The sequence below is a fragment of the Hyla sarda genome, chromosome 1 (assembly GCF_029499605.1).
Source record: "Hyla sarda isolate aHylSar1 chromosome 1, aHylSar1.hap1, whole genome shotgun sequence".
Classification (NCBI taxonomy): domain Eukaryota; kingdom Metazoa; phylum Chordata; class Amphibia; order Anura; family Hylidae; genus Hyla; species Hyla sarda.
This window is the reverse complement of record NC_079189.1, coordinates 401105888-401120827: the sequence shown is the minus strand read 5'-3', so window position 1 is coordinate 401120827 and position 14940 is coordinate 401105888. Positions and strand designations below refer to the sequence as shown.

Sequence of the window (14940 nt, the reverse complement as noted above, 5' to 3'; positions counted from 1 at the left end):
TGTGGTCGGGACCCAGACCCTCCAGCGCTTCCGGAGCAGAAACAGATGGGTGTTCTATTGCGGAGGTCCCAAGCGGCAGGACCCCCGCGATCAGACATCTTATCCCCTATCCTTTGGATAGGGGATAAGATGTCTAGGGGTGGAGAACCCCTTTAACACCTATTTAAAGAAAAAAGGATGTGCTGTTTTTCTACACTATTCGAGTACTGCGCTTAGCTATCTTCAGAAGTCCCATTGAGAGGGAATTAAGCAGAAATTGAGCATGTGTGCTGCCTCTCCTTATACTTGGGTAAATCCTATGGATATATGATACGTTTTATAGGGAATCCGTCAGCTGCAATTTGCGTTCCAAACTGCTGACACTGTTAGATAGCTGTTAGAGCAAGGGCGCAATTGGTAACTTTTTTATATATCTTGTCTGTGGTTTCATAATGTAGAAAAATACTTTTATTCCTTTATGCCAAGTATCAAAGAGATGTTTCCAAGCCCTTGAAATACTGGAGGGCTCCTCACTCCCCCTCACATTCATGTCTCTGCTTGATTGAAAGTAAGCTGGAATCCAAGCCCTGTTTCCAAATACTGCACACAATTTCTTGTGCTGGAACAAGATTTGGAAAAAGAGCCCGGATTCCAGCTGACTGTCTATCAAGCACAGACTTTTATTGGGGGGGGGGGGGGGGGGGGGGGGGGAGCGAGGAGACGTCATTATATAATTTACATTTCTTCTCACCATTTCGTGTGCTGGACTTAAGCATCTCTGGCGCTCCTATACAAATGAATAGAGCATGTGCCCTCTACAGCAGGCACTCTAAGTGAGAGCTGGGGTCCCGTTCCAGAGATCGCGGGGGTCCCATCTTCCGGACTTCCCCGCCATCAGATACTTATGCCCTGTGGATAGGTGATAGGATCATTTTCACCAGACAGCTCTTTAAATATGATCAGGACTGCTTTTTAAACATTGGATGTAATCAAGGATGTTTCCACGCATCAGCTAGCAGAAATATATTATATATGAAGAAAGGAGGCCAGAGGAAGCGGGAAGACCGGGAAACAAGGCTTGTTGCCCCTTGTCCGCATAGCCTCGGCTGTGCATTTTTTTCTCTTTTCCATGCCGGTTGCCGGTGAATTGTAAAGGCTTCATCTCATGGTGAGTGCGAAAGCTTAAATTTTCCTATTTTTTGCACATATTATATATGAAGGTTGCTTAACTTCACTATACAGGGATTAAACTTTATTTACATAGAGCCATAAAAATCCATTAAAAGTGTGGAAACAAGTCAGCATTGTTATTAATGGCAGTTATGAGTTTATGATGGTGCTATTAGGAAGACAGAATAATGCTTATGATTATCATTCCTAAGACAGTCATCCATGTGTGTAGTCATCCTGTCAGTGTGTCATGCTGCCAAAACCACTAGTAACGGGTTTCCTTCAAGTCTTCTATGGAGTATTCTCATCACAGAGAGTATGACAGATTGAGTCTTCTAGAAATGGAATACATGTAAAACAGTCCTGTTGTGATCTAGAGCTTCATTCTGTTTATAACAGTTTGTCCTAATAATAAATGTTCTCAAGAGTTGTGTAACACCCCAGCAATATTATTGACAAATCTGACCCATAGTTCTTCCTCCTTTCCGAGCATGGCATGTATCCGTTGCCATTGTCCTGGCTAGGGATGGCAGATTAGCTTCCATTATGGCATTGGTATTATCAGGCAAGTATGCACAGAGGAGCAGCTTGACCTTTTGGGCACAAATCCAAATGATCAACATGGGCACAAACTATGATGCATCATTGAAAGTACTTGTTTCCTCATATGGGGAGGCGGAACCTTTTGGGCCTCCTCAGGCTGCCAGGTCCTGCTTTTACTTTTACTGTCATTTCAGAAAATATTTTATCAATCATACTTGTAGAAGGCACTCTCAGACATCTTGTAGAGTGCGTAACAGGAAAGCTATGGCAATTTCTACTATCTATGAAATGGATAACTTTGCACAGATCATTAGGTAAGTTTTACTGGTCTTTGTAGACCAGTCTGTTTATGGGTTTGGAGTTCCAGTGGAATATTTCATGCCTTGTGGTTCCCCAGTGGGTAGTTTTACATATTTATTTTTCGTCTTCAATACTTGGACTTTCCATTTATTTCATCCTTCAATGTCCTTGAAAGTTGAAAGATGGTTCTAGTTCAATACCTGGTTTTCGATTCTCAGTCTCTTTTCAATCACCTAAGTATTTGTGTTTTTGTGGTCTAAAATTTAGGAATTTGTTTTTTTCAAAACTGTATTGTATTAAAGCCCATCATTATGTAGGATCTATATATATATATATATATATATATATATATATATATATATATATATATATATATATATATAACAGTCCTACACCATTATTTTGACATCAGCCTTCTATTTCTCTTCTTTTCCTGAGCTCTCATATAGAACCTCTGTACCAGCTGGATTTTTTTCTTTTGCTTCAAGAAGCCCTCCAGCAGGAATGTGCCCAATTTTAGCTGCTCGCAAACCAATTAAAGCTGGTGGTGTGATGACAGCGGTTGGAGAGGTAATGCTGCCGTTTGATGATGGAGGGCCACTGGTAAGATATGCGGTATATTGGTTCCAGAATGATAATGGACTAACGCCAACCAGTTGTGTAGGAATATCTCTGGACAAGAAGTCTTGCAGCTTCACTGGGGTTTTTGAGAGCAAGGGACCAAGATTATCCAGAGAGAGACGCCTTCCTCTTCTAGAAGAGCTACCATTCCATACATGTGTACTCATATGGACCTGCAGTTGAAAAGAAAGGTTGCAAAATGTTAAATTATACTAAAATATATGTAGAACTTTTTGAGCTCTCATATTGAAGCATTTTTTTAAATCCAAGTTAGTGGGCTTTCACATTTTCAATGTTAAAATACATAAAATATTGCACTGCACATAGAGGCAGCTCGTAGCCTATTTATGTCCAGATGTGGAAGTCTATAGTGTGGAGTCATGCAGGCAGTCAGCCTAGATGGTCTACCACAATTAAAGGGGTACTCCATCCCTAGACATTTTATCCCCTATCCAAAGGATAGGGGATAAGATGTCTGATCACGGGGGTCCTCCCCCCCGATCTTATCCCCTATCCAAAGGATAGGGGATAAGATGTCTGATCGCGGCGCTCCCTCCCATAGACTTGCATTGAGGGGACGGCATGTGACGTCACACGGGGCGGAGTCGTGACGTCACGAACTTCCGTTCCCGTGGACGGAACCAAGACCCTCCAGCGCTTCCGGACAAGAAACAGGTGGGTGCCGCATGCTATATTGCGGGGGGCCCCAGCGGCGGGACCCCCGTGATCAGACATCTTATCCCCTATCCTTTGGATAGGGGATAAGATGTCTAGGGGTGGAGTACCCCTTTAAAACAATAAATTGAATCTACCATTGGGACAAAGCTCAGTTTAAGCTACCTAGCTACAATATAAATGTGGCCTGTGTTTCGAAGAAGAAACTTCTAGTTAATTTATTACAAGCTATTATTGATACTTCCCTGAAGTCCTTGCTAATAAGAATAAAAATAATGGTGCTTTGTGGTTTACGATACACTAAAACCTAACACAGTGCATTTGGTTATATTGTGTGCTTCCATAAACATTGCTCATATGTGAATATTTTTACTTGTGCAGTATACTTCAGTGTTGTGTCATTCAGTGATTGTTACAAGTTTGAATTTCACTGAATAGTTAATTTAGATGGAGAGCCTACCTTTAGGTTCCCCCGTGTGGTGAACGCCCTTCCACACATATTGCAGGAAAAAGGCTTCTCTCCTGTATGTATCCTCTCATGTATCTGCAATGCACTGGCCGAGGAGAACGTCTTCTTACATACTATGCACAGATGCTGCTTAGGGCTGCGTCTCAAAGGAGGGGACAGGGAAGAGGGCACCGTCAGCCGTGGAAGCTGGACCAATGCCAGTGTCTGGGTTGGGCTTAATACTTCACTCTTCACTGCGCTCACCAGAAATGTTTGGGCTGGAGTTGGCAAATCTGCACTTGGGTGTTTGGGGCTGCAGATTGGCTGAGGAGAGAAGTTTTGGCTCACCTGGTGTGCTTGGAGCATATGCTTCGTCAGTATGGATGTCTCCAGGAAGCTCTGCTTGCAAACTAAGCAATGGAACAGCCCATCTTTGGTGTGGCTTTTCATATGGTCCTCCAGTGACTCCTTGCTGGACAGTTTTTCTGAACAAATAATACATACATGCATGTCATCCTTTTTTGGACTTTGCTCTGATATATCACTGGTATCTGCCTCCGAATTTTGTTTCTCTTCATTGCTGCTTTTAACAGCTTCAGACTTCTCATTCGCCTCTTCTACTGTTTTTTCCACTTCAATTTCTTTTTCTAAATCATTTTTTAGCTCTTCACAAGCTGGTTCCTTATTTTCTTGAGAACCTGGTTCTGGAGCTGTGCTTTGCTCTGACTCAGTAACGGTTTCAGCACTGTTATTGGTGGATGTCTCATTCTTAGGCATAACAGAGGCTGTAGCATCATCATCCATACTTGATATTTCTGATTCTCCTAATGCAGCTTTCTCACTTTCTGATTCACTAGCATCCAATGAGTCTTCGTCGGTACTCATTTCATCTGAAAATTCTGGCATACTCTTGTCTTCTATTGATTCTGCTTTGTTATTATCCCCATGGGCAGTGTCTCCATTAGGAATCTGCCCATCTAGATGCATCCGTATATGTTGTTGGAGAGTGACTGCATTAGTAAACTTTTTCTGGCAAATTGGACATGAATTTTGAAGTTTTGAAGATAAACTTGATTTATGACCTACATAGTGGGCTTTTAAATTCCCCTTAGTTGAGAAAGCTCGGCCACATATCTTACATTTAAATGGCCTCTCCCCTCCATGTTGATTGTAATGGAGTCTTAGAGCTCTGGGACAGCTTAATACTCTTAAACAGATGACACACTGATTTGGTGTTGTTACTTGTTTATCAATTTTTTCTACCAGTTGTTGCAATTTTGAAGTCTCTGAGTATCCCAATGAATCTACAGCACATGAAAAAGGAAAGTTTCCAGACTTAAAATGGCTTGCAAGCAATGCCCAACTAGGAAGAGAGGTAACCAACTTGCTAATTTGCATCCTTCCAGCGGTGTTGGTTCCTCCAGTGACTGTTCTTTCTGCTGGAGGTGTGTTTTCATCAGACTTTACCTTTGGACAAGCACTGGGACCCTTAAGTGCAGAAGAAACATCTCCAGATTTCATAAGTACCAGTTTGTTTACTGGAGGCATTCCTTGAGTACCTGAGCTGGAAAACAGATTTAAGCCATCAGTGGTCATTATTGGAGGTATTACTGGCTTCTTTTCGATTGTCTCCTCTTCCATTTTCTCTGGAGGTACTGACATGCCATATGGGAGTCCATTACTGGTCAAAACATAATCTAAATGCTCAGGAACTGGATGTGGATTCATTTGTATGTGAGGGTACTTTTCCTTATGCCGATGGAAATGTACTTTCAGATTGCCTCTAGTAGTAAAACGGTTTCCACATATGTTGCATTTGTATGGTCTTTCACCAGTATGGGACCGTAGGTGAATTTGAAGGGCACTGTCACTACCGAAAACCTTTGCACAAAAACGACACTTGTGTTTTCCTGATGTTCTTTCTTGTTGGCTTTCACCACGTAGAGATTCATTGTTTTTCTGTTTTAAAAGGCTTGGGGCATTCTCCAGTACTCGTGCACCTAAAAATAATCCAGTAGGTAAATTTGGTAAACCTGGAGGAAAAATTGCATGTGGTGTAATGAGTTGGCTTGGCGAGGAGTTCGGAATAGTTGCCTGCCCTGCAGCAGGTTTATCACAAAACCCATCCATGAATTTGTCTTTCAAGTTGGCAATACTCCTTGCTCCAAATGACTGTCCTATTGGATTGTAGAGATGAAGGAAGGACTGTTTAAATGTTTCATCTCTGCAAAATATTTTTGTTGAGTCAGGCACAGATTCAGATTGCTTAGTTGGACTAAAAATAGGTAACGATTTTGTAGTTGTGTTTTTTTCCGGTGGAGATGTTGGTGGAGTGGAAAGAGATCCAAGCATGAGTACCTGTTGGCATATTTGCTCTGTTATTTGCATTTGGTGTATCTGTCTCTGCTGTAGAACTCTTAATTCTTCCAAGATCATAGGAATGTTAATGGGAGCTGCAGCAGTCTGACCTCCAGGAACAGCCTCCTGACTCATAGGTGCTAGACCTGCTTTTGGCCCCAAAAGACCTTCCATGATCAGACCTCCATTAGGAATGAGAAATCGCTGAGATGGGCCAACACCTTTTTTGTCCATTTCTGGTTTCATACAGTCCATCATTTGAGTACATACTAATCTTTCATCTTGTTCAGTCATCACTGTTTGTTTTCCAGACCCAACACTTTTTGGAGAGCTAGGTTGTGAAGAAGACTCCTCAGTTATGTTGGTTTGTTGGTTTTTCCTATTGGATTCCCCTTGATTCTCTACAATTACTACTACATGGTTGTTAAGTGGGCAGCATTCCCTGTGCCTGGCATAATCCGAAGGTTCATCAAACTGGGCACAACATTTCCTGCATACTTGAACTTCTTCTCCTGTGTCCCCTGTGAAAACATTAAAAATTAAATTTGGTAAAGGCTCACATATAAGAATAGGGTTGACATACATTGTTTGGATTGTTAAAAACAACTTTTTAAGGAAAAGTTAAATGCTCTCACTCCCTATGTACAACAAGATGACTACAAGTACACTATTGTTATCCTGATGTTGATTGGTGAGTAAATAGTACTACATTATACATTTTGATTTTCAGACAATAAAATTAATATAATAATGTCTAACCTAGAACATTGCTGGCCTTTATTTTTCATGAAGCCCCCATTTCGATCTTCCTCCGCCCCCACATAAACACACACACTCTCTCTTCATTTAACAGGGCTCTCTTTGTATCCCTGCTTTTGTCAAGCATTAATACTCTGGAGAGAAAAGCCAGCTTCACAGCTCCTGGTAATTGATTTGTATTCACATAAGAGCCAAGGGGACCGACTTCCAAGCATTGATATGGTAATCCTTTCATGGTAACTGTCCCTTGTTCTGGCTAATTTACTCCCGGGTTCTTCGAGCTTAATTAAACTTGTTGAATTGACTGGGGGTACCAGGTCTTTCAGATACAGCTTTGGAAGAGAGAGTACACAGCACCAAGTTACTGCTTCTTGGAATTTGCTTTCATCTTCTATATGGCTAAATTATTGTACATTATACAAGCTGTACCTGTATGTACTGTATGTGCTTTTAGTTCAAAAAAATAAGTTCTCTTAGCATCTGTCTGACTATTGGATTGGGCTCCACTTGGCATGCGACTCTCTGTTAGGCCACATTTTGGTTAGTATTTTGCATCAGTAAGACAAAACTAGGAATGGCTCCAAAACACAGAAGCCTGTGCAAATCCTTCAAATACAGTCTTTCTTTAAGTTACACTCATGATTTTGACTTTTTTAAAATACTGACCTAAAGACTGACCGTAAAATAGAAAACTCATACATGTTATGTTTTTTTTTATCTAGTCCTATTGACTGAAATAACATTATCGTGCATATAAATTACCTGTAGCACACATTTTCAATTGACAATAAACAATGACACCTAAGATAATGCTATTTCTAGAATTGACTAACTTTTATGGCATAAACTATGGAGACAAACACCACCGAATGCACTATGCCTAGAGCATGCTAAGATTATAACTTGTGCCCCATTTCTGCTCCATGCTGTTTTGGCTTTCTTGCTATTCACCACTGCAGGTAAGCAATAAATAAAGGCATGCATGATAACATGTACCAGATTCATATGTTCTATATAACGCTAGATTGTAAATTTTAACCTGTGGGAGTTGCATGGAGTCCTATGTGTACGTGCAGAATAGGTTTAGGTCTTTACCGGTACATGCACTTGAGATGGGCAGATTGAAATGCAGATGGGTAGGGTTGTATGAATTGTCCTGCCCAGCTATGTCACATGATTCATGCCAAAAAGTGCACCGACTGGTGCAAAACCCAAACTTTGCTCACAGTGAGGCAGAATCTTAATGTTTCTTATTAGAGGCTTAGTTCTTTGTGAGTTCTAGCTGTGATAGTCACGAGTCATAGTCTATAGGGATACTCAACCTATACAATGCGCTCTTACCCTACTCAGCTCCTCTTAGAGCAGCATTCACCTTGCTTGGCAACAGTAGTTTTTGCCCTGGTTGGTTGTCTGCCAGCTCATGTCTTGCCCAGTTAAACAACAGTTTACACCTTGTTAAGCTCTCATTGCCTTCTTGACCCAACCCTTTTCAATAGAACCCACAACTTTTCTCCTTTGCCCCTCATACTATAAGGCCACATTCACACAACTGAAATTCTGCCTATCTATATGAATTCTGCATCCACATTGGTTTGGGGCTGAATTCTGCAGTTTTTAACCCCTTAACGACAATGGACGTAAATGTACGTCATGGTGACGTGGTACTTAGCGCACCATGACGTACATTTACGCGCCGACATGATCGCGAACACCGGAGCGGTGCTCGCTTCATGCCCGGCAGGTCCCGGCTGCTATCAGGAGCCAGGGACCCGCCGATAATGGCGGACATCCGCGATCGCGCGGATGTCCGCCATTAACCCCTCCGATGCCGTGATCAATACAGATCACGGCATCTGCGGCAGTGCGGTACTTTGCACGGATGATCGGATCACCCGCAGCGCTGCCGCGGGGATCCAATCATCCAGCATGGTGGCTGGAGGTCCCCTCACCTGGCTCCGGCCGTCTCCCGGGGTCTTCTGCTCTGGTCTGAGATCGAGCAGACCAGAGCAGAACATCACCGATAATACTGAGCAGTGCTGTGTCCTATACATAGCACTGCACAGTATTAGCAATCAACTGATTGCAATGAATAGTCCCCTATGGGGACATGAAAAGTGTAAAAAAGAAAAAAAAAAAAAGTCAAAAAATGTTAAAAAATTTGAAAAATCCCCTCCCCAATAAAAAAGTCTGAACTATTAAAATATATTGTTAATTATCCTGTACGGTAAACGGCGTAAACATAAAAAAAAAAGGCCAAAATTGCTGCTTTTTTTGTCACATTTTATTCCATAAAAAAATGTATTAAAAATTAATAAAAAGTAAAACTTAAGCAAAAGTGATACTGATAAAATCTACAGATCATGGCGCAAAAAATGAGCCCTCATATCGCCCCATATACAGAAAAATGAGAAAGCTATAGGTGGTCAAAATAGGGCAATTTCAAACACACTAATTTTGTTTAAATGGTTTGAGATTTTTTTTAAGCGGTACAATTGTAGAAAAGAATATAATCATGGGTATCATTTTAATTATATTGACCCACAGAATAAAGAAAACATGTTTTACCGGAAAGAAAACATTTTTACCGGAAAGTGTACAGCGTGAAAACAAAACCTTCCAAAATTTGCTAAATTGCGGTTTTCTTTTCAATTTTCCCACATAAATAATATTTGTTTGGTTGCGCCGTACATTTTATGGTACAATAAGTGATGTAATTACAAAGTACAATTGGTGACGCAAAAAACAAGCCCTCATATAGTCTGTGGATGGAAATATAAGAGAGTTATGATTTTTAGAAGGCGAGGAGGAAAAAACGCAAATGCAAAAATAAAATTGGTCTGGTCCTTAAGGCCAAAATGGGCCTGGTCCTTAAGGGGTTAAACACATGCGGAATCGGTGCAGAATTCATGCAGAATCCATGCAGAAATTTCCGAAGGGATTAGGCATGATTCCTCATCTTTGAACAGTGATAGTTTGTGTGGATTCCGTGTGAATTCCGCACAAATTCATCAGAAAGGCAGCCTCATTGACTTCAATGGGATTCTGCAGCCGAAGTCCGGAAAAATATAAGACCAGATTTATATTTTTCCGGACTGTGGAAAACAGAATTTCAGCAGCGAATTTCCACATGCGGAAATTCTGCTGTATAATTGACAGTGCTGAATCCCTCTAAAGTTAATAGCCAATACATTTAGGTGGAATTCCACACAGAATTTCCGCCATGTGAACTTGGCCTAAGGCAGCTCATTTCAGTGGTTACTGTCACACACCAAACACTTTTTGGTGCCAAAACAGCCCTTGTGTTTTACATATTCTCTTCTCTTCCTGATTGACAGGACAACACCATTACCGACATCTACATCCACATGTTCTAGAACTCACTGCTGACCCCTAGCTGCTTTCACAGTGTCCCATACCAGTATAACATGCAGCCATAAAGGTACAATGCTCTGTAAGAATAAAAACTAAAATAATAATTGACTTTAAAAATACAGCACACAACTTAAATAAAAAATGTCCTAGGCACAAGTCCTGCACAATTTTTTAATGTTGGTTGCTTTGTGACCTCAAGTCCGACATCATTGTAATTTTTTTCAACTAACTTATAGCTCATTTCACTACATGGTTGGGAAGTCCTGTACATGTTTTTTTTTTTTTGCAAAAACAATGGATGCAATTTTAATGTTTTTTTTTTTTAATAAATAACACAATTTAAATGTTTTTTTCTAGCATTTTTGATGGCGTGCTTAATATTATTACACTTGTGAGGTGTTTTTTTCCCTGTACCAGCCTGTGTGCCACTTGTACCTCTCTTAGGCAGGTGCAAGATTGTAAAATAAAATGACACTAATATTAGGGAATGCTGAATTAGATATATTCAAAAACAAATATACAGAAGTATTTTAGGCCTTGTGAATTGTTTAATCTATTACATTTTATGTCTGTCATGGTTTTATGTAATTCTTGCTCGTTGAATTTAATAGGGGACAGGGAAGAGTGTAGCACAAAAAACTATATTTGAGGCTAGTGCTTATAGTGCAGTTATGGTCATTGTTTTAGCCATAATATTAATAGGGTAAAAAAAAGTTGGATTCTTATATACTTCGTCTTTCCCTGCGATCCCCTAGATTTTTCCAAGAAAATTTACCTGTTAAAAACTAGGACAAAACTGTGCTGTGTGAGTATTGTCTGCATTAAATACAATAAACAGTACATTGCAGCTTTTCTGCCTGGGTAATCCTCCCAGCATCATTTCACATTATGTTTTTCAACCCCATGCCCATTGTGATGACATCAGATGCAATTTTTTGTCAGCAAGCTATTTCTTGCTCCTTTACACACACACCACACAATTGTACAATGATTGACAGACAGGAAAGCATTGAATAAAAACTGTGTGAACCAAAAATCTCAGTGGGAACCAGAAGTCAGAAGTTCCCATCTGATGCCACCTGCGAATTACTGACTACATCATGGACTAATTACAACAAATCACTGATTTCACTGGAATGGACAAATATTGTGCTCAATACCAAATCATGTTTTAGGATTTTAGCAGAATTGTGTTTATAGGATTAAATTGTTGTATACATCCTTTAGTGAGTCCACAATTTTATTATAGCTTGTTTAATATTGTACAATATGTTTTGTGTGTGTGCCCAGGGCCGGATCATCATTGGCGCTCATGGAGCGCTTGCTCCGGGCCCCGTGCCAGCAGGGGGCCCCCGTCACACTCGGGACATCCCTGTGTCCCAAAAAATCTTTTCAGGATACTAGGATGTCCCGGCGGTAACCTCTCTGCGGCGGCCCCTGCATTTACTTTAAAAACGCAGGGGCCGCCGGGAGGTAGCGCACGCAGGGACGTCACTGACGTCCTGTGCGTGCGCCCATAGGAGAAAAGTGGAGCGGAGCATCGAGGAGGACGTGCGCGTATGGTAAGTTGCCATCGGCATGCCATCTTCAGTGTTCAGACCTCCATTCCTACGGTCCCGGGACCTACTGCTATGGCCCATAAGCCATAGCAGTAGATCGTGACCCTGGTCCCCGGGTCCCCGGACCAGAGGAGCGATAGTCGGAACACTGAAGTGGGGCAGTAAACAGGCATACAGCCTCCAGCCATAAACTGTATATGGCTGAAGGCTGTATGTCTGTGGGGGAAACTGTACTGCACCTAATGTGGGGAACTATACTGCACCTAATGTGGGGAACTATACTGCACCAAATGTGGGGGAACTATACTGCACCTAATGTGGAGAACTATACTGCACCTAATGTGGGGGAACTATACTGCACCTAATGTGGAGAACTGTACTGCACCTAATGTGGGGAACTATACTGCCAACCTAATGTGGGGGAACTGTACTGCCAACCTAATGTGGGGGAACTGTACTGCCAACCTAATGTGTGGGGACCTATACTGGCAACCTAATGTGCGGGGACCTATACTGCAAACCTAATGTGGGGGAATTACAACCTAATGCAGGGGAACTATACTGCCAACCTAATGTGGGGGAACTATACTGCACCTAATGCAGGGGAACTATACTGCACCTAATGCGGGGGAACTATACTGTACCTAATGTGGGGGAACTATACTGCACCTAATGTAGGGGAACTATACTGCACCTAATGTGAGGGAACTGTCGGGGGGGTGCCATCATAATGAAGTGCTCCGTCTTCCAGGCAGCCTTAATCTGGCCCTGTGTGGGCCCTTGGATAACGGTAGGCCCCCAGTCATTTCTCACCCTTGCCATGACATACTGTCTTGTATGTAGAATATGCTTACCTAGATTTTTTATTAACAATCCCAAACCCTGGAATTTATCTGATCTGGGATTATTTGTAGCTTGAACCACATTTATTAACACAGCCAAGTTGTGTAGCTTTGTATACACATGTATATATGATTGAACTCTTAGGCCCTGTACACATCACTGAAGCATTACATGTGCTTTTTGTAGTGATGTTTGTCAGTGTCTTGCTGTTACAATCATGTTTCCATGTGTATTTACAGTCATATTTGAAACTCTATGGAGAAAACACATAAAATGGCTTTAAAGTAATACTGTGGTGTAGGACAATTTATCCCCTATTTAAAGGATAGGGGATAAGTGTCTGATCGTGGCAGTCCAACTGGAGATTGCCCCTTTCAGGAGGAGAGCTGGGCACCAGGCAGGAGATTGCAGGGAGGGGGGGGGGGGGGGGCTGTCACACCCCCTCCCATAGATTTGCATTGAGAGGGCAGGGCATGATGTCACATGGGGGTGGGGTCGTGACATCACAAAACTCCAGCCCCGTAGTCATGACCCTTCAGACACGGAGCAAACATCGCTCTGTGCAGATGCCATAGGTGGGTGTCTGCATGAGAGTTTGCTGGGGTCCCCAGCATCAGGACCCCCACAATCAGACATCTTATCCCCTATCCATTGGATAGGGGATAAGATGTCTTAGAGCCGGAGTACCCCTTTAAGGAGGTTATTACATGAAGACAACTTAATGTTTGTCTGTACATGTTATTAGGACAATATAGAGTCAGTACAGAGTGCCCACTGTTTTGGTCTACTTAAACTTTTCTTATATTACATCAAGGGCCATTCATCGGAATGCCCACCACAATAATTTGGTTGTCCCAGAGGTCACTTTCTGTAGGTGTTGTCTCTAATGAGACAGTGCCTTTAGAATGCTGCAAACCAAAACATCGTTTATGTAGACATTCTCATATACTTTTAGCTAACATCTGGCTGCAATGTCGTAGCTCCTTGAAATGCTAAAGAAAAAAACCATGAAAAACCTTTGTGAAACCAGTCTACATAATAAAATCATGCCTGTGCCCTTACAAAAAAATTTTTTTCTATAATGTTTACAGTTTAAAATGAATCTGTCAAATGGTTCAAAATTGTATCACTAATAACAGCACTTGATATAGGGGTCACTGGATGTAATATAGTTGAATACTATGACAAAGCACAGAGCCACCAGCTTCCTGCTCTTCTATACATTCTGGTAGACAACAGGTATGTAAGGGGTGTCACATAAACTGGCTGGTTGCCCTGTATATCTTGGAACCATCACCTTTAGCTGTGTCTGTGCCCCCCAGATGAATACAATGGTCAGGCCTGAAGACTATGAGCTGCCATGGTAGGATCCTGGCACAGGTTGGCCCGATGGTGTGACGTCATTGTGCCTACCTGGGAAACTGAACTCATAGGTTGCAGCCCTGATGACAGTGATTAGCTCTATTTGTTGTGGGAATAGGTGAGGGACAATAAGTGGGGCATAATTAATAGGAGGGGCATGGTATTACTAAGGGGGGATTACAACTAAGTGGTTGGCACTAAGGGGGATATCATTACTTGGTGGGGCACTAAAGGTGTCATTATGACTAAAGTAGGGGCATCATCACTGTGGAGGTCACTAAGATCAGCATTATTACTAAGGGGGCAATAAAGGGAGCATCTTTAGTAAGTGGAGGGTACTAAGGGGACATCAGTACATTAGGAGCACTAAGTAGGCATCATGACTGATTGAAGGGCACTTTGACTGGGTTGGGAGCTGTATTAATGTGTGCTATTACTGTGTCACTACAGGAGCACTGTGACTGTGTGGGGCACAAAGTGAGGCCCTATTGTATAGAACACGATTTCTATCTGATCACATGTAACAAATATTAAGGTCACCTGAGTGGCATTGACATGAGAAGAAAAAGTAGTTCAGCAATCTCATAATGTCGATAAAACTTTGACTTTTATTTAGTCCATTAAAAAACGGTATATATTAGATAATAAACAAAAACCAAGGTCAGCTTTACACGTTTCATGGTTGCCCACTTTGTCAAAAGCTTTTGACAATGTGGGCAACCACGAAACGCATAATGCTGACTATGGTTCATATTTATAATCTAATATAGATTTATAATCTAATATATAGGTTTTATTGACACTACAAGATCATTGAAATACTTTTTTCTCTCACAATTTCTATCTGGGGCACTGTGTTATTGGAGATAACTATTGTTGTGAGAGTACTGGGGCAGCAATCACAGGATGTTATTGTTTAAGGGACAGCATAATGGAAAGTTTGAGCATGAA

The 14940-nt window shown here is 41.6% G+C and overlaps 1 protein-coding gene across 3 annotated transcripts in view; it reads right to left on the bottom strand.

Annotated features, from left to right (window-relative positions):
- Positions 1 to 679: 679 nt before the first annotated feature.
- SALL2 (spalt like transcription factor 2) overlaps positions 680 to 14940 on the bottom strand; it is a 50973-nt gene continuing 36712 nt past the window's right edge. For 2 of the 3 annotated variants that reach the window (XM_056527730.1, XM_056527720.1), the window contains exons 2-3: positions 3749 to 6615; positions 680 to 2786 (exon numbers count right to left, since the gene is read on the bottom strand). In XM_056527730.1, the coding sequence (XP_056383705.1) occupies positions 2409 to 2786; positions 3749 to 6388 (3018 nt within the window). In that variant the 5' untranslated portion in view covers positions 6389 to 6615 and the 3' untranslated portion in view covers positions 680 to 2408. The remainder of the gene's footprint in view (positions 2787 to 3748; positions 6616 to 14940) is intronic. The other variant, XM_056527740.1, reaches the window with a different exon arrangement.